General features: G+C 55.6%; 1 protein-coding gene across 2 annotated transcripts; it reads right to left on the bottom strand.

Moving 5' to 3' along the window:
- Positions 1-299: 299 nt before the first annotated feature.
- AQP1 (aquaporin 1 (Colton blood group)) lies at positions 300-15,373 on the bottom strand. 2 transcript variants are annotated; one of them, XM_049894162.1, is made up of 5 exons: positions 14,913-15,373; positions 4,174-4,338; positions 3,535-3,615; positions 2,048-2,266; positions 300-779 (listed from the first exon to the last, which is right to left on the bottom strand). In XM_049894162.1, the coding sequence occupies exons 1-4, from the start codon at positions 15,300-15,302 to the stop codon at positions 2,087-2,089; spliced, it is 816 nt and encodes a 271-aa protein (XP_049750119.1). In that variant the 5' UTR covers positions 15,303-15,373; the 3' UTR covers positions 300-779; positions 2,048-2,086. The 2 variants fall into 2 exon arrangements, with proteins under 2 accessions (XP_049750119.1, XP_049750120.1); XM_049894163.1 differs by having other exon boundaries at positions 2,055-2,266.
- Between the last annotated feature and the right edge of the window lie 3,500 nt (positions 15,374-18,873).

The following is an 18,873-nucleotide window of genomic DNA, read 5'->3' as shown; positions in this document are numbered from 1 at the left end:
GCTGCCCATCACCCTGTCTAAACTGGTCAGAGTCCCTACCCTCCCCGCCCACCCCCAAGCCCCCAAAGTCATCCCATTGGGCCCAGGAAGTGTCCCTAATTGGGGCTATGAGGGCAGGACCGTGCCTCCCTTCAGAATGGAGCGCCCCTGGGCAGGACCCTGAGTCCTCAAATGGGCTTCTGGGATGGAGCAGGTGGTGGCTCCCCTCAGACTGTACCCCTTGGACTGGGACCCAATATCCTCTCAGGTTCAGGGATCCCTTATGGGGCCAGAACCAAAAACAGAACACTGCAAGAAGACCAAAGGACCTTACAAGTCATTTTCCTTTATTTCCTTAACATAGAATGAAATTTCAACTCCAGAGACATATATGCAGAGTAGAGATGCAGAGTCCTGTACGCAGTAGGCAGAACCACGCAGACAGCAGGTTTGCCACCCTCTCCCCTCCATCACAACCCTCCTCATCCCTCCTGACCTCTGTCCTTTGCCCAGGCAGGAACCTAGAAGCTGGGAAGGGGCCAGGTCAATTTCACGGTCCAGGGAGTAGCCAGGCATGGCCTTGACTGCAAGGCTTGGCTGCATCATTATCTAGCTGTGGGACCTTGGGCCTCAGTTTCCTTAACTGTTAAATGGACTAGAAGCCTCTGCTAGGTAACGGAGAGGAGAGTGTGCAGCTGTCACGCTGTGTCGGTGCCTGTTAAGGGCCTCCTGGTCAATTGCGCCTCCCGGTTTTGCTCCCCATCACAGCTTGAGTCACAGGCGGTGGAACTGCTCTGGCCCTGGTGGAATGAATGAACTTGTGGAGAGAGCTGAGATGAAGAATCCAGGCCCCGAAGCAGACTCAGATTCTGAACTGCCCTTGGGGCTGCACCAGTAATGAACTTCATTGTGCCAAGGCTGACTCCCCTTACAGGTGAGTTAGGAGGGACAGTCTGTGGCCCACTGCCCCAATGCCTCCAACCAGGGGAGTTTGCTCCTCCCCCTCAGGATGACCTGTGGGCTTGGGGACCCCTCCTCATCCAGTGACGGCATCTGCCCCCATGGCTAATCCTCCCCAGTCTTGGGGCTCCAGAGAACCAACTGCCACTTCATGAACACACACGCACATTCACAATGGCGACCTGTGCTATGCTGGCAAGTGGAGAACTGAAATCACTACCGAGATGGTAGGTGGAAAAGACCAGCCGAAACTCAGTTAAGGAACTCAGTCCTCCTCCTTCACCCTCTAAATGCCCTTCATGGTCTGATGCAGTCACAACATAGGGGTCATGACCTGGACTTCCCATTACCTAGGCTACCCGTTAGTCTCTGCTTTGAAGCAGGTATATGTGTCGCACACGTACACATTTGTGTATAGATACAGCTATATACTTGGGAAAGAACACTGGGCAAGTGGAACAGGCTGTGCTGGTCTAGACTGTATCTTCTGGGACCCATGGTGTGTTTATGCTTACAGAAACCTAGAGATGGGCCTCAGAACCATGCAGCCTTTCCTGACCCTGCCATTGCACAGAGAGGGTCACTGAGGCCCCGAGACAGGGAAGATCCCAGGGGCATGCAGCGAGTCCAAAGAGGAAGAGCCCTAGGAGCAAGCTAAACATAAAGGGGAAGGTTGTCTGTAACTTGGCCCCGACCACTTCACCGCCTGGGGTCTCTCCCCATGGAAGCACCCGCAGGCTGCGTGCTGGGAGAAAGAGGCTCATGCCCCAAAGGTACAAAGCAATAATGGTGGAACCCCAGGCACCTGCGGTATATGAGTTTGTGAGCAACTTTGGGATGAGGGAGAACTTTCCGGCACACACCCTGAGGGGACAACTTAGCAAGCAGGGCCCTCTCTTTCACCTCCTCCATTACTTCAAAGGAGTAAATGACTGGTCCCCAAGAAGCCCTGAGGCCAGGAAACAGAGAAAGAGAAAGGAAGTGACAGAAACCCCCAAAATCATGCTTGACCATGAAGGTCTGGCGGATCTTTGGGAAGTGACTTTGGCCAGCTTGTCAGAGTCTATAATATGATTTCACCCCTCCCCTCCCTCCACCCCGCCCCTACCGCCTGCCTCCACGGTGGATGCCTGGGCCAGGCCCCCCTCTATTTGGGCTTCATCTCCACCCTGGAGTTGATGTCATCTGCATTCAGGTCATACTCTTCCACCTGGCCGCTGGTCCACACCTTCACGCGGTCCATGAGGTCGCTGCTGTGCGGGGCCAGGATGAAGTCGTAGATCAACACAGCCAGGGCTCCCCCGATGAACGGCCCCACCCAGAAGATCTAGAAGCAGAAGAGGCCAGGTCAGAGGGCATCTGGTCGGTGCCGCCCTTGGAAAGCTTTCTCGAGTTTTTTCCCTCTCTCACTGCCACATTGGAAGGGTTCTCTCGAACCTCTTCTCAGTGTGGCCTGGGAAAGAGGTGGGCAATGCTCAACTCCAAAGCATGAAGCACTAACAGTAGAATTTCAGGTACCTGTGGCAAGTGGTACAAATTGTTAGTGCATTTGGCTACTAACAGAAAGGTCGGAGGTTCGAGTCCACCCAGAGGCAGCTCGGAAGAAAGGGCTGGTAATCTACTGCTGAGAAATCAGCCATTGAAAACTCTGTGGAGCACAGTTCTACTCTGGCACACATGGGGTCACCGTGAGTTTGAATTGAGTTGACAGCCACTGGAAGGATGAAGTGGCCCGTGGGGCATGAGGGACATTTGGACTTAGGGAGGATTTTGTGGCCTCCAACCACATGGTGTCAGCCCTTCAGTGTGGGAAGACAATGGCATGTCCTCTCTAAGACTTCCTGTTGCCTTAATAAGCATGCCAATCCCAAATGCCCCAGAACTAGCCCATTTACACAGCATTTCCCTGGCTCTTTGTGGCTCGGCACAGGTGGCCTGCACTGGTCAGTAGCAGCTTCTTCTTAAGGACAGCCACTGGCCACCCAGCTTCAGTAGGGCCACAGAAATAGTTTGTGTATGTGCATGTGCTTGTGTGCCTGTGTGTGTTATTGTATAAGTAACACCACACCTACAGAGATGGTTTAGTTTGATAAAAAGTTCGGCCTGGAGCAAAAACCTCCACAACAACAGCTGAAATCCGCTGAGCTTCTGCTCAGTGCTGAGTTTGATTTATAGTTCTGGCTCCTCTCATCTGCCTAGCATCCCCATGAGGTAGGTTCCACCGTATACTCATAACACAACTCAGGAAACAGAGGCTCCAAGAGGGTGGGCAGCCTGCTCTGGAAACTGGAAAGTGGCAGAGCCAGGACTCAGACCCACGCTGTCATCCATGCTGCTGGAAAGACATGGAGCCAGGTCACGAGGGGGCAGGTCAGGGCTGGGATGGCAGGGCCAGCCCTCCCTCTACTCATTGTGTGACCCAACCTCAGCCTCTTCTCAGGTCTGTTTCCTCATCTATGCAGCAGTCACAGTGTCTCTGCCCAGCTGTCTCCCAAGCCCCCATGATGGGGAAGGGCAGCCCATGGGTGGGTCATGCTGGCCGTGTGGTGGGAAGCCTCCCACCCCCCTCCATGGGGTAGCCCCAAGACTGCCTACCCAGTGGTCAGCGAAGTTGTGGGTGATCACTGCGGAGCCGAAGGACCGAGCAGGGTTGATGCCACAGCCGGTGTAGTCGATCTGTGAGGGGAGAGTCGGACAGGGAGGGAGAGACAGAGAGGAGAGAAAAAAGAGGGAGGGAGAGACCGAGAGGGAGGGAGAGTCAGGGAGAAGGGAAGAGGGGGAGGGACAACAAAGAGGAAAATGAGACCGAGGGAGGGATTAGAGGCAGAGAAACAAAGATGACGAGAAAGTAAGACAGGGAGAAAGAGAGAGACAGGGAGAGATACAGAAAGACAGAAAGAAGCAGCCATGGTGGGGGGGAGAGAGAGAGAGAGAGGGAGAAAGGAAGAAGACAAAAACCATGTAATAGTGAGTGGAGGCAGAATGGGATGACTAGACCCAGAAATAGAGGGGGACGTGATCCAGAAAAGTGGTCACAAGGGCCCTGTGTCTCCCTGTCCTGTGCAGGATCCTGTCCCTCCAGTCCTGAGGAGCTGACCTGTCACCCAACCCAACCTGACTCCATGGCGTGAGCCCTATCGGGGGTTCCATCTGCTGCCCACATTGAGGTCCACCCACCGGTCCCCTGGGCTGCTCTGCCCCACCCACCCCCACCTGGAAAGGTCTCCCACTCACCGCCAGCAGGTGTCCTAGAGCCACCGAGAAGCCGATGGCCAGGGGGGCCGAACCTCCGACGTCGCGGCGTCTGCGGTCGGTGGTGGCCAGCACACAGAGCACCAGCTGCAGGGTGCCAATGATCTCAATGCCCAGGCCCTGGCCTGGGTTCACACCAGGCGCCAGCTGCAGAGAGAGGGGCAGCCCAGTGAGCAGGACAGGTGGGACTGTGCTGCAGGTCCTGAGCCGCGGGCACCAAGGGCCAGACCCTCGCCACCTTCAGAGCCCATCACTGCAGCCCCTCATCACCCAGAGGAGGCAGGCCCTGAGCAAGCAACACAGGAAACAGCAGCCCAGCATCTAGAACTCAGGCCTTGTCCCCTCACCCCACCTGTTGCTGGAGCTTCACCCCTAGTGCCTGCTGAGGCCCTGCCCCACCAACCTAGGGGTCAGAGAGATTTGGGATGGAGTGAGGGCTCCCCATCCAGGCCAGGGAACCCTAAGGGTAGACAAGATCATGGGCAAGGGGCTGAGCCCCAGGCATGGGAGGAGCAGCAAATGGGTGGGGGGCCCAGATGAGACACTGCTTTACACCCCAAATCCAGTACATTCGACCCCACCCCCTACTACATCTGAAAATCCCAAAGCCAGGGGAGGACTCCTTCCTTCAGTTAGCTCTTCCCCACTCACTCTGTCCTCTCCTTTGCACCTGTCTCCCTGGCTGCCTCCGCCCTCTGCCTCTCCTTCCCCACTTCTATCTGTCTCTCTCTGGTCCAGTCTCTCTCTCTCCCATTCTTTCTTGGCTGTGCCCTCCCTGTCTCCTGTCTTTCCCTCCCTCCGGACCCCGGCCCCTCCCTCCCTCTCTCTGGCCACATAGGTCCCGCCACCACCGCTCCTGAGTCACTTTTAGAAACATGACTCATGGAAAAAGAAGGGAATGGGAACTGTAGTGAGCTCATGGAGCCCTCCCCTTGGGGCTGCACGAGGACTCCCCCCAGGAAGCCCTGCACCCGCCTCCATGTGCGAGTCCCGGGGCCAGGTGTACTCACCACAGGGGAGTTGGACCAGATTGGCAAAGGCCCACTTGCAAAGATGCCCAGATGTGGCCATCTAAGCTGCCTTCTTCCAGACAGGACTGGTGTGGATAAAATAGCCCTGAGCTGGAAGTCTCACCTCCCACCCTGAGGGCATGAGGGTGCTCCAAGGCCTAGGGCATTTTGCAAAATCCTGGCCCCACCCTGAGGCCATCTTACAGAACAATTCTCTTCCCGCCTTTGTCTGGAGCCCTGGGCTACAGGGAAAATGACTCACATCCCCTCCCCTGCCCCGAAGCCACAGCACTGGGCCTCTCCTGGCCCACCCCAGAGCTGTGTCCCTTGGGTCAGCCAGCCCACTGGGCAGTGTCCAGTTTTCTTCTGATCCCAAGGCTGGGCCTTGGAGGCAGCAACCCTGAGTTCAGGTCCGGACTTCCACTTGCTGGATCTGTTATCACGGGCAAGTGCTTTCCCCTTCTGGTCCTCAATTTTACTATCTGTAAAACAGATCTACTTTCCCCAGCCTACTGTCCAGAGTGCTTGGGTGGTTCAAAGGTAATAGGAATGTCTCAGGGCTTTTGAAGAGGGCTGCAGAGGCAGAGGAAATTCTGGTGGGATAGTGGTTGAGGGCTATGGCTACTAAGCAAAAGGTTGGCAGTTCAACTCCATCAGACGCTCTTTGGAAACTCTATGGGGCAGCTCTACTCTGTTCTGTAAGGTTGCTATGAGTCGGAATGGACTCAACGGCAGTGGGTTTTTTTACGGCAGAAGCAGAAGGCACTGTTTGGCTCTTGTTCCAGGTCTTATCACGTTCACAGGTAGACAGAGGGGGCAGAATAAATTCTGCTGGGGGCAGTGCGGGGGTGTGGGGTTGGGAGTGAGGGTGGCTGGAGCTGAAGGGAGGAGCTGTCTGCAGCTGGGGTGGCTCCATAAAGGAGAGACTGGGAGCTGGGAGGTCTGTTCTGATACCCTGCTACCTGTCAAGCCTGCTACCCTGTGTGTCTGAGTGCTCAGGAAGCTCATGGCTCCTTCTCCCCCTCTCCTCTGCTCTTAAAAAGGGTTGGACTAATTGCTGGCTGGCGGCAGTCCTGAAACCAGCTCTTCCTCGCTAATTAACAGAGTAAATGGCTCCTCTACAAAGCCAAATTCAGCCTCAGACTCCCCGCCTACCCCGCCTCTCTCATTGCCTCTCTCACTGTTATGGCCTCTGTGAGCTCATCTCCTCCTCCAGGTCTGAGACCCAACCCCTACCCAGAGGCACAGCTTTCCACGCAAGGTGAACAGCCCAGGGTATGGTACCAGGCTCAGAGCTCTGAGCTCCAAGGAAAGGGAATGGCCGGCCGCCTCCTCTGGGAACTCCAGGAAATGCCCCCTTCCTGACCACCCAGAGCACTTAGCTCAAAGCCACGTGGGTTGGCAACCTTCTCTGCCAATCCACCACCACCCAGTCTACCACCACCTTCCTGGTGCTTCAGTGTCTGCTGACTGACATCCTCTCCTTTGAGCACCAAATACACTTGCATTCTCTTACATCTACACCTGGAAAAAACTAGATTATTCAGAATTGGAAGGGGTCGCAAAAGTCTGTCGAAACTTAGTGTCCAGGAAAGAGCAGGTAGAAAGCTCAAAACAATCCATTAAATATGAGCTGCTGCTTAAATTGAGCCAATCCCAGTTGTGGTCACTTGCTATGAAAAAAAAAAAAAAAGGTTTACATATCCCCAGGTAGTTTTCCTTGCCCAAGATCTTATAGTTCACTGATGAAGGCCAAAAAAGTAACAATCCATTGAATACAATTATAAACAAAGGCATAATCCACACCTTTGCTCTGAAGCATCAGAAGGACCAGAAGCTCTCTGTTTGCACACCTACCCCACTTAAACCCACTGGTCAAGGACCAATTTCGACCCCACCAGTTCTAAGAAGAAGTCCTGGTGGTGCAGTGGTTAAGAGCCCAGCTACTAACCAAAAGGTCAGCAGTTCGAATCCACCAGGAGCTCCTTGGAAACCTTCGGGGGCAGCTCTACTCTGTCCTATAGGGTCACTATGAGTCGACTTCGACGTGGTGGCAATGGGTTTGGTTTTTTGTTTTAATTCTAAGAAGCCCTCCTGGATCCCTCGCTGGAGTTAACTTCTACCCCCATGCCCTCACGCCCTCATTGAGCTGTCTGTACCTTTTGTAGTGAAATAATCCTCCTGCCTTAATATGTGGATGCCTCATCCCTCCCTGCCTGGAAGCTCAGTGAGGACAGGAGTGTGGAACCTTCACCATCTCCCTGTCTGGAGCACTCAGGAGAGCCTCAGCTGCGTGGTGACTGAAGTAGGGAAGGAGGCTGCTTTTCTAGAAGTCCCACTCTTTCTAAGGGCAGTCTGTATAGGGAAGCACTCTGGGCTAGGGCTGGGAGACATGGGGCCAGATCTTAGCTACTCTGGGCCTCACAGGGAGCCCATGCAAGGCCTTGATAAGATGACCAATGAGGAGGCTGAGGCCCAGGGAGGAATGAAGCTTGCCCAGCATCCTCCTCTCCCAGGGTCTGTGCCTCCCCACATTCACAGGCCAAGGCACAGCCTACCCTTAGGCCAGCTAAGAGACCTGGCTGTTCCCAGATTGGCCTGGAAACTGGCAGAAGGTAGCTCTGTGGCTGCCAGCATGTCCCAGCATAGCCTAGGGCTGAATTCTCCGAGCAATGGGCCCCAAACCCTCCCTGTTGCCTGTAAGCAGACCAATCAAGGCAGCTTCCAAGGCCCAGGGACCCTGACCATGTCTCTGAGCATCTGCTTTCCAGGAACAGGGAACAGTAGACACCAAGGCCTGTTCAGCCTGCCCCAGCACTTCCAGGACTCGGCACTGGACAGTGAGACAGCCTCAGCGGGCCACACCGGGTCTAGGTAACTGCCTCCACGGGTGTTGGTGTGTGCATGTGGCTCTGAGCATCCGCAACTTTGTATGTTTTCATAGACCAGTGCCTGCATAACCACACACACCTGGGTATGCATCTTTTTTTTCCTATTAACTATAGATTAAGAGGCTTATTACGCAATTAAAAAAAAAAAAGAAAAATCTATCAAAGAGCTATAAAAATTCTCAGCATCTATATACACTGAACAATAGAGCCTAAAAAATAACACTAACATTGACAGGGTTGTGAGGAAAATTTGATCAATCCACTGAAGATTTTAACCATCGTCTCTCAGAAACTGGTAGAATGAAGCAGTGGAAAAATGTCAGTAATACAAACAGGAGGATTTGAGCCACATAATGAATAAGCTTGATATAAGGAAAATACGTAGAACCCTGCACCCCCAAATTAAAGAATATACACTCCTTTTAACCACATGTGGGACATTTAGACCAACTAATTATGTACTGGCCAATAACGTCTCAGCTATCTCTGAGAATCACTATCACACAGGACATTTTCCTTACTGTGGTAAAGTCTCTGTGTGGTATGTCGGGGGTCTCTACGTGGTTTGTCAGGGGGTCTCTGTGTGGTATGTTGGAGGTTTCTGTGTGACTCGTCAGGAGTCTCTGTGTGACTCGTCAGGGGTCTCTGTGTGGTATGTCAGCAGTCTCTGTGTCATATGTCCGGGGTCTCTGTGTGATTTGTCAGGGGTCTCTGTATGATATGCCAGCGAGTCTCTGTGTGGTATGTCAGGGGTCTCTGTGTGTTACATTGGGGGTCTCTGTGTGATATGTCGGGGGGTCTGTGTGTGGTATGTTGGGGGTCTCTGTATGATACGTCAGGGGTCCCTGTGTGGTACCTTTGGGGCCTCTGTGTGATATGTTGGGGGGTCTCTGTGTGGTATGTTGGGGGTCTCTGTATGATATGTCAGGGGTCTCTATGTGATATGTTGGGGGTCTCTTCATGATATGTTAGAGATCTCTGGGTGGTATGTTGGGGGTATCTGGGTGATAGGTCAGGGGTCTCTGTGTAGTATGTGAGGGGTCTCTGTGTGGTATGTCAGGGGTCTCTGTGTGATACGTCAGGGGGTCTCTGTGTGGTATGTGAGGGGTCTCGATGTGATATGTTGGGGGTCTCTATGTGGTACTTTGGGGTCTCTGTGGCTTGTCTGGGTCTTTGTGTGGTATGCCAGGGGTCTCTATGTGGTATGTCAGCATCTCTATGTGGTACATTGTGGGTCTTTGTGTGATATGTCTGCGTCTCTGTGTGGCCTGTGTCCCTGGTGGCTGCAGCTGTGTGTTTGTATCTGAGTGCATCACCATGTGCCTGTGTATCACTCCCCCACACAGGTACCTACACTGGCTGAGGGGAGAGAGGGCAGAGGAGGACTCCCTGAGCAAGAAAGCGGTGGGTCTCAAAGGGCCCTTTATTTGCTCCCAGAAGCCATTTCATCTTCCTGACAAGAAACAATACACAAAGCAATGGCTTCCTCCTTCCCTCCCTCTCTCCTTTTCCTTAGTCCAGGACAGCCCCCTCCCTCCCTCCGCAGAAAGGAAGAGGCTCTGTGGAGGAGCCCCACCCCACTCTTATGGGTCCCAGGACCTGAGTATGACCACCGAGACTCGAGAATGTGCTCCGTGCCCCACGTGTGTGTCCCCCGTGTGCATGTACGTGTCATGTGTATGACTGCATATGTCTCTCTCTGTGTGTGTATGTGTGTGTGTGTGTGTGTGTTTATACTTTGGAGCAACAAAAATAATAAAGGCTGGGAGGCAGGAGGCTGGGCTCATAGTCCTGCCGTGACTTTTATGCAACCCCCCGCAAGTCTCCACTCCTCATAAGCCTGGCTCAGTCCCGTCAGTAAAATGGGACCAGGCCCAGATTTTAGCCCCAGACAGACCCAGGATTCCTCCCTGCCTGACATCAGGCTGCTCTGGCCCCCTAGCCAGTGTGGGTAGGCCCTTGCCCTCAAGAGCCACGGCTACCCTCCAGGCCAGGATCCAGAAACCTGAGCACGGTTTTCCCATGGGGCCATCTGAGCTGTTGGGCTCAACGTGGCACAAAGCGTGTAATATGGAACCTCCCATTTTTTTTACCACCCTGCTGCACCCCACACAGCCAGACACCCCCAGAGCAACCTCTGCCACATAGATTCTACTTGCACACCTCTAGTGACAGGGGGCTAACTGACTCAGAGGTACCCCCCTCCCACTTAAAACAAATAAACTCTTTACACCAAGCAGAAATCTGCCTCTCAGTGATGTGCGTTCAGGTGCTGGAAGAGTTGGTGGTGGGGGAAGGCGGAAGGGCATTCTCCAGTCCCCTCTACCATCTTTGAATTGGGATTTTCAGCCTTAGGGTGTGCCCACCCCCACTGAACCGTAATCCCATGTAGCCCTGTGGGCAGGGACCCCTCCGGTCCCCCAGCGAAAGGTCCTGGCTGAGGGACCCTGGACACCCCTGGGCCTCATGGACAACATTTTCCTGCCCACACCTGTAAAGAAGTATGGAGGGTGGAGATATATGAGCTCAGAGCCTGGTCGTTTGGGAGATGTCAGATTTTAGCGCTTCCTTAAAAAAAAAAAAAAAATTTTTTTTTTTTTTAAGGGCAGGGTCCATGGCCCCCAGGGAGGCTGGAACTGAGGGCCTCCTTTGCCAGGAAAAGCTTCCTCAGTCAATCTCAGGGGCTACCTGACCAGCCTGGGGCAAGTCGTGGGGGGCTAACACTGAAGAAGCACCTGCTGGGTGGAGCCCTAGAGAAATGGAGAGCACTGCCTGGGCCCCCTTGTGATGAACAAATGGCTCCATCTCATGCCAGGGCAACGCTGGGGTAGAGAGGGGAAGTCGGTGTGAGAGGAAGGCAGCCACGTGGGGGGTGGGGGGGCACAGACAAGACTCTGGGTTGGGCCAAGTCCCCTCAGACTGAGGCACTCCAGCAGGCTCTGTCCCCTCTCAGAGAGTCAGATGAGGCATTCTAGAGAGGGTCCTCGTTGGGGCCAGGTGTCGGGTGGGCAACCCCAGCGGCTGGCTGGGCTGCTCTGCAGGCCCTAATGGGGAAAACGGCCTCACCTCAGAATTTTCCGTCTCGAGGGAAGTCTCTACCACAAAACTCCCACCTCTCTGCACCCTCCCCCTCATCTGGTTCTGCCTGGAAACAGTAATTATATGTCCCAGATGTGACACCACCACCCAGCCCCCAGCCCCTCCCTGGGCAGGGACGTCTGTCGGAAAACTCTAGCTTCCCTCTCCCCAGCCTACCCCAAAGCTCTGGAGGAAAAAGGAGGGGCCCTCAACCCTGTGAGAACTGGTGCTATGGAGGGGACCTCTCACTCCTTGTTTAGGGAAACTGAGGCATGGGTAGGGGAAGGAGAGGGGAGCATTTAGAACTGAGATCAGCCCCAAGTACAGCAGGTAGAAGCATTTTGCAGGCAGTCACGCCCGGAATCCGCAGGTCCAAGAGGAGGTCTGCCCTGTGCCTGACCCCCAGGGACCGAAGTCACAGCTCTAGGACAGTCCAGGGACCCAGCCTTCTCCATGACTCGGAAAGACATCAGCCTGAATCCTGAGCCCTCACCACCCTCTAGAGCCCCAACTTCCAACTACAGTCCGACTCCCAACAGCTACCAGGACGCAGTCTCGCACTGCCACTTGCCTATGAGCCCCCTCCTCTCTCCACATTCAGGCTCAAGTGGCATCTCTTCCCTGTAGCCTTCCTGGCCCTCCCATCCCTGAAGTCCAGAAGCTCCCTAGCCAGCCCTAACACAGCTTATCACACCCGCCTCCTGTCTCCTATCTCCGGCCCTGTGCACAGGGCTTATCTTGTCCTGGGCTATGGGCTTTCCCCGGCAGGGGGCTGGGCTCACTCAGCCCAGAATCAGCACCCATCACCCTGCATGACCCAGCTCGGCTTGCAGGGAGAGTGCATGAGGGAGCCAGTGAGGGGAACAGTGTAAAAGCCAGCAGAGTCAGGACTTACAAGCTGTTATATCCCTCTTTTGTAGCTGAGAACTAGAACCACACAGGATATTAGCGACTGAGCTGGGTAGGGACAGGCCAGTGCACCAACCCCTGCTTCTGAGCCTCTCACTCATGGCCAAGATTGGGGTTTGGCACTTAGAACCAGGAGGGACCCTGAAGGCTGGACTAGAGGCCGTGATCTCTCCAGGGCGTATCCTAAGTCCTGACTTCGTGAGGAGAAAGTTGTCCCCACCATGTCCCTGGGGGACACTCCTTGACTCACCCCAACCACTTCCTGCCACTTCTTTCCTTTTTTCCTTGGAAATATCCATGCCCATGACCCGCTCCACCCAAATTTTGGCTAGGATGGGGTCCGGGCCAGAGGGGCTGTGGAGCCTTGCCAAAAGCATGGAGGAAAGAATGTGTCATCTGCTGGGTACACTGGTCTCTGTCCCTCTTGAGGGACCTAGGCCACCCCCAGGTCCCTTCAGATCCTGGGCCCAGTGTCCAATGGGATCCTTTGAGGGGAACATTTTCTGTTTCTACACCCAGGACTTGTGCTTGTGAAATATGACTCCTGACCCTGAGCTTCCATCTCTGGACAGGATAATGTTCCATCCCTTTGCGCTCTCAGCCAAGCCTTCCTGGGAACGGCCACATGCTCCGTGAACAAAGCGGGTCTGCTGGTAGTATGGGCATGGCCAAGAGGTGTCAAGACAACTAAAGTCAAAATCCTGGATCTCCTCCTGAGGCTCCAGGGTCTTCAGCTCCAAGGCAACTCAACAAGTTAGCAGCAGACAGGTACCTGCCTCTCTGGCCCCCACCCTAGGATGCCCCTTTTCCTCCCCCGTCTGCAAACTGCCCCAGCCTGGGTGTAGGCTGACTCCGAAGAAGAGAGGCCAGAGAGGGCATGGGGCACCAGAGCAGAGTACGGCCAGATCAAGAGGGGCACAGAAAGTGCTCCGCCCTCCCCTTATCTGCCCAGGATGCCCACATGAGAGAGTGTAAAGCTTCTGCCAGCAGATGAACAGGTTCTGTCCCTGAAGGGGGAGGGGAGGATGACAGCCTAAGGAGCCTCAAGCCCCACCCTCTCCCATGGGGATGCTCTCCCTGCCCCCATCATGTCCAGCAAAGCCCCAGTGGGAGCCTGACCCACCCAGAGAGTCCTCCCTGAGATCACCTGGCTCTGGCCCCCTGGAGAGACTGAGGCTGGAGGCCCGGAATAGCCCAGCTCTGTCCCTTACACCCACCACAGCCACGTCTTCTCTGGCTAAAGTCTAAACTCCAGCCCACAGAGCTAATCTTCAATCTTGGGCTGAGCAGAGGTTGGCTCAACAAGGGGGCCAGGTGAGGTGTCACTGTGACACACAAGTGCTAATACCTCCCCCCCCCCGCCCCGCTCCGCCACAGCTGCCTTCTGCACCGCTCACCAGCCTGCCTCCAGCAGGATTGCCAGGGTCGGAACTTTGGCAAGAAGACAGCTGCTATCAACACCCTCTGCTGGCTCCTAGGAGCCCTTGCTGGCTCCCTGGCCGTCCCCACACCCACCCGCCCTGCCCGCTTCCCACCAGCCTCAGTTCTCCAGATCCGATTCCTCTCTCTGCTCCTTTGCCTTTCTCCCTCCTTATGAGAATTGCCTATCCCCTCACGCCCTCTGAGACGTCCACCTGTCCTGCCCTCCCAGCCTCTCAGGCCAGATTGTCCCCTGTTGTGGCCCAAGCTGGGTCTGAGTTTGTGCTTGGCTGAGGGCCTGGAAAAGCCCAGGTCTGCGACAGCCACTTAGCTGCCAGCTGTGCTAAGTGGCCCAGGAGGAATTCTTTTCCACAGCTGCCACCCAGTCGCCAACATCTGCTTATCATTAGTGACCCCAGCACAGGTCGCATGAAAACCAGTAGCAATGGGCTTACAAGGTTACACGCTCGCCCACACACACACACACTCAGCAGCACAAAACATGCTCACAGGCACACTTCCAGAAACAAACATACACACGCAGGCGTGCACGCAGCTAACACAGGCTCGGAGACCCATGCTGGAATACACATGTACACAAGCCTTTGTGCACACACACGCATACACACACACATACACGCACACACACAAACACACACACCCCATACCTCACAGTGCCCATGGAGTGGAACCCAGAGAGGAAGCTGGGTGTCTCCAGCTCCTCGCTCTTCGTCCTGGCCCCCACCCCACGTTATAATCCAGGAAAATTACCTCCAAGCTACCCCAGAAAGCACTCCCTTCTCTGTGTCCCATTTCTGGAGCAGAGGAGTGGGAGAGGGCTTTCTCCTTGGAGGTGGTTTGTTTGGGGACCTGTATGAGCGCCAGGAGCTGGGAGTGGTGGCCTGGAGGCCCGTGCTGCCCCCAGGAAATTCCTGCTCACACACTTGCAGGCTGACTGCAGCCAGGCCAGGCACCTAGTTCAGGGTGGCCGGGATGGCGGCCGGAGATTCCTCAGGGCCTAGGGCTGCAGGAGCGGGGAGCTGGAGGCACAGGCAGGGCTGGGGGGGGCAAAGAAACTGCAGCCCGACAGCAGGACACTGTTGGCCCAAAGGTTAACTGCCTCCAAGCATTAGCTGCCTCCAAAGCTTATTCCCCACAATAGATGCCCCACAGGGGACATTTCCAAGACCATTATTCTCTAAGTTTCAGCTTCCCACAGTGCCTGGCAGAAAGCTGCCTGCAGGCATAGCTGAGTTCCAGCCCCAACACCGACCCAATGCTCTGCTTGACCTCCAGCCACCTCTAGTCCTCCCAGTTCCTCAGTGTCTCCATCTGGACAATGGGCAGAGGGGCGGGTCCAAGGCCCTCTCTGTCCTATTCTAGAACCCCCAAAGCCTGGGGCCAACCCACTCACCGCGTTGCGGCCGAGAGAGTTGTTGGGCAAAGAGGAGGTGATGCCTGAGAGGATGGCGGTGGCGACGATGGCCCCAACGCACTGCGCGATGATGTACATGACAGCCCGGAGGATGCTGATCTGGCAGCTGAGCAGCAGGCCCAGTGTGACAGCTGGGTTGAGGTGGGCACCACTGATGTGGCCCACGCTCTGGGCCAACGTGGCGATGCTCAGCCCGAAGGCCAGTGACACCTTCACGATGTCCTGGGATGCAGCTGCGGTCTGATTGCCCACCACTGGGTAGTTGAAGCCCAGGGCAGAGCCAATGCTGATGAAGACGAAGAGGGTCATGGCCAGGAACTCGGCCACCACTGCCCTCCAGAAGAGCTTCTTCTTGAACTCAGTGGCCATGCTGGCGGCGGGGGGCTTGGCTGGAGGCTGCTGCCTGGTGCTGACTCCCTCGGAGAGCTGAGCCACAGCCCGGGCTGGGCCTATTTATAGGGCCTGGGGGGGGGGAGAGGAGGGGGGAGCACAAAGGGAGGAAGGCCGCTCCTCAGTCCTGGCCCGCCCCACACCGCACAGGCCTCCTGGGCGATGGATTCAGACACAGCTTTGCTGTCCGCCTGCCAACTTTTTTTCTTTTCCTCCTCTCCCCCCCCCTCTCTCTCTCTTTCTCTCCCTCCGCCCTCAGCCCTGCCCAGGCCGAGGAGGCAGGCAGGAGGCAGCCACTGCTCTAATAGGCTTTGGGAAATTCCTCCAAGCTGGCCCCACTTAAGGAGCCAGAGAAATCCAGGTGTTCCCGCCCTGCGCATGAAACTCTGGGGGTGCCTGCCTGAGGGCAGAACCAGGGCCTCTGGGCGGGGCGGGGTGGGCGGGCCAGATGCCGGCGGGTGGACGTTGCCCTCCCTGAAGGCGGGCACCACTTCCCTACCCGCCCAGCATCCCCATCCCACCCCACAAAGGCGTTAGGCTGGGTGTCTGCAGCCCTGGGAGCTAGAGGGCCTCCTGCACCCAAGCCATGCCCAGCCACTGGGTTTCATTTGAGGGGACATCCCATAGCCCCCAGCTGGTGGGCTCACAGAGCCACCGGAAGGCCTAGAAAGCTTGGCCGTGGACCACTGTCCACAATGTGGTCAAGGGGAGGCCTGAGATAGGCAAGGAAGTTGGGAAGCCCCTGTTCCAGGAACTCTCAAGCTTCTAGAGAGCAATTTTAGCCAATCGCTTGGGGGCAAGTGGGGAAGATGGAAATAGTTTAGGACTTCCTCTCCAAGGCAGTCAAGCTGGCAGATCAACAGGGAGATAGAGGAGTGGCAGCCTAACCTGGAGAAAGGAAGGGTCCAGAGGGAAAGGGAGAGAAGGAGTAGAGGAAGGAGGGAGCAGGAGAGAAAGGGAGTGAGGGAGAAGCAGAGAGATACAGAGAGAGAGAAGACTCAGAGCCAAAACAGGGGTAAAAGAGATGCCCAGCTGAGACATTGAGAGCAGAGGGGAAAGAGAGAAATTGGAAAGAGGGGAGACAGGACCAGACACAGAGGCGAGAAGCAAAAAGGGGAAGACGTGTGAGGAGAGAGAAAGCAAAGGGGGACAGGGAGCAGAGGAACCCCCAGCAGACCCCCATAGTCCACCCTGAGCCTGAGCATCCCCAACTCAGAGGCCCAGCCACAACCAACGAACTGAGCAAGAACCTGGACTCCTGGGCCTGGAAGCTGGTCAGCGGCCCTGGACCCTGCCCACCTGCCCGCAGTGCATCTGTGTGTCTGGGCCATGGACAGGGGTGAGGGTTCCTCTCTGGGCCTCTGGAAGGGCCCAGGATGACAGCTGAAACTGAGCCCCCACCGGATCCTCCACCTCTGGCCTGCTCCCTACAGTCCCACATGGACGTATTGACTGCTCCCCACTTTATAGGTAGGAAACTGAGGCCCAGTAGGGGAAGAGCTTCTCTGAGTGTCGAAGTGTGCCAGGGCAAGGACAGGGGCCATCGTACAGAGAATGCCACTCCATCGGCCCCCTCTGCCCAGCCACAGCACACACCACAGCCCCCTTGGCCCTCAATTGAACTTCCCAGGGTAAGCCTGGTGTTTGCTGGGCATGGGGGCCTAACCTCCAGAAGCAGGAGGCCAGTGGGGGGGTGGGGAGCGAGGCAGTGTTGTGTTCACCTAAGTGCCCCTAAGTGCAAGACAGAGCGGACCTGAGGCAGGGGAGCTGGAATGGTGCTCAGAGGGCTCGTGGCTGGAGATGGTTGTTGTTAGGTGCTATTGAGTTGGTTCCCACTCATAGCGACCTTGTGTACAACAGAACAAAACACAGCCTGGTTCTGTACCATCTGCACAATCATTGCTATGTCTGAGCCAATTGTTGCAGCCACTGCGTCAGTCCATCTTGTTGAGGGTCTTCCTATTTTTTGCTAACCCTCTACTTTACCAAGCATGATGTCTGGAGGTAATCATGCCTCATTAGCAGTCTGAGAGAGCGAGCTGGCCCACTGGTCCACTTCTGGGACAGCCCTCCTCAGCTCTCCTGCCCTAGGAGGCTCCCTCAGCCCCCAGCCCTGGCCCCGTGCCCCGGCACATGGCCTGGGCACCCTGATAGCAACATTGGCCAATGGCAGGGAATTCCAGGGTCCTCGGACCGGTGCCCACTCCCCAGACCTGGGATTCTCTCAGACTGAGGCTGCAGAGGACGTGACCCAGCAACCCTCAGCCCAGGATCCCAAAGGCAGGGCAGTGCCACCCCTTGGACCATGTCCCTCCTCCTCGTCTCTCAGCTTCCTGATCCCTGGCAGGACCCACCCCACCCCTACCTCTGCTGGTTCGGGGATGACTTCTGATGCTGCCAGGTAGTGGGACCCAACCAAGAGGGCTCAAGAAAGGTGGCAGGGAAAAAGTGGGCACCAGGCAACTAGAATCAGGCTGGTGCGGGGTGCAGTACAACAGAGACAGAAATATGAGCTGTGTTCACCTGTGTGTGCCCTGGTGTCTCTGACAGTGTCTATGGCTGGGTCAAGGCCTGTGCACCTATGTGCACCTCTGTGTGCTCTGGTGTCCATGACAGTGTCTACAGGCTGGGTTAGCATCCATGAGAGTCACCTGAGACATATCAATTTATCCAACAAATATTTCGGTTGCACATATTATGTGCCAAACACTGTTCTGGGCACTAGTGGTACAGTGTGAGCCAGACAGGCCAACGCCTTGCCCTCATGAGCTTACTTTCTCACACAAGAGTCTGCAGGATCTGCATGAAGCCCAGGTGGGTGACTGAGCAGGTGACCAAGGAGGGCTTGTATGTGTGGGTGTGTACTTGACAGAGGCCCATGACTCTGGAGCAAGGCAGGAGAGCGTCTGGGGTAATAGGTTAGGCAAAGCACTTTTGCTCAGGCAAATTAGTCATCCATCAATCTCAGGATGATATGAGGGCTTTCAGAAAACCCCCCTGCTGCTGCACACATCCCCAGCCCCTTCGCCATGCCAGCATGGTCCCTGCCTTAAATGCCACCATTATAACACCATTCCTTTGGACAAAATGTTGCTGTCACCAGGAGGCGCCATCAGAATGCAGGCATTACGGGGAAAAAGGCGACCTCATTTATCCTCCATCTCCCATGATGCAAAGAGGCTTCTGTGGCCATGGCTCACAGTTTGGATGGGAAAGAGGGAAGGTCTGCCATGGCAGCCACAGACCCAGGAAGGCCTCAAATCCCTCCACCTCCTTCTCCCTAGTCTGCTGCAAATCCAGGCCACACAAGGAAGGAAGAAAGAGAGGAAACTGTCCGGCTGAGGCCTGCTCTCGCATCCATGGGCTTTGGTTGTCTTCTCCGCAACCCTGGAGGCTCAGATTGTAAGCTGCCAGGGTACCTCAAAGCTGGGATTAAAACTTGGCCACCTTGTTTCCCAGAGCCCAAAGCTGGTTCTCTGTCTTCCTGTCAGAAAAGGCTCCTTCTGGGCCTGGTTCCCAGAAGGAACCTCCATTCTGTTGGCACCGGAAC

The sequence above is a fragment of the Elephas maximus genome, chromosome 8 (genome assembly GCF_024166365.1).
Source record: "Elephas maximus indicus isolate mEleMax1 chromosome 8, mEleMax1 primary haplotype, whole genome shotgun sequence".
In the NCBI taxonomy this organism is placed as follows: domain Eukaryota; kingdom Metazoa; phylum Chordata; class Mammalia; order Proboscidea; family Elephantidae; genus Elephas; species Elephas maximus.
Note: the sequence above shows the minus strand (reverse complement) of the source record. Positions and strands in the feature narration are given on the sequence as shown.

What these genes read in the sequence shown, in the direction of transcription:
- AQP1 (XM_049894162.1), bottom strand. Translation starts at nt 15,302, where the DNA reads ATGGCCACTGAGTTCAAGAAGAAGCTCTTCTGGAGGGCAGTGGTGGCC. An exon ending in CTCTAGGACACCTGCTGGCG is followed by an intron (nt 3,616 to 4,173) that starts GTGAGTGGGAGA and finishes CTCCCCTCACAG; the next exon opens with ATCGACTACACCGGCTGTGG. An exon ending in ACAACTTCGCTGACCACTGG is followed by an intron (nt 2,267 to 3,534) that starts GTAGGCAGTCTT and finishes TTCTGCTTCTAG; the next exon opens with ATCTTCTGGGTGGGGCCGTT.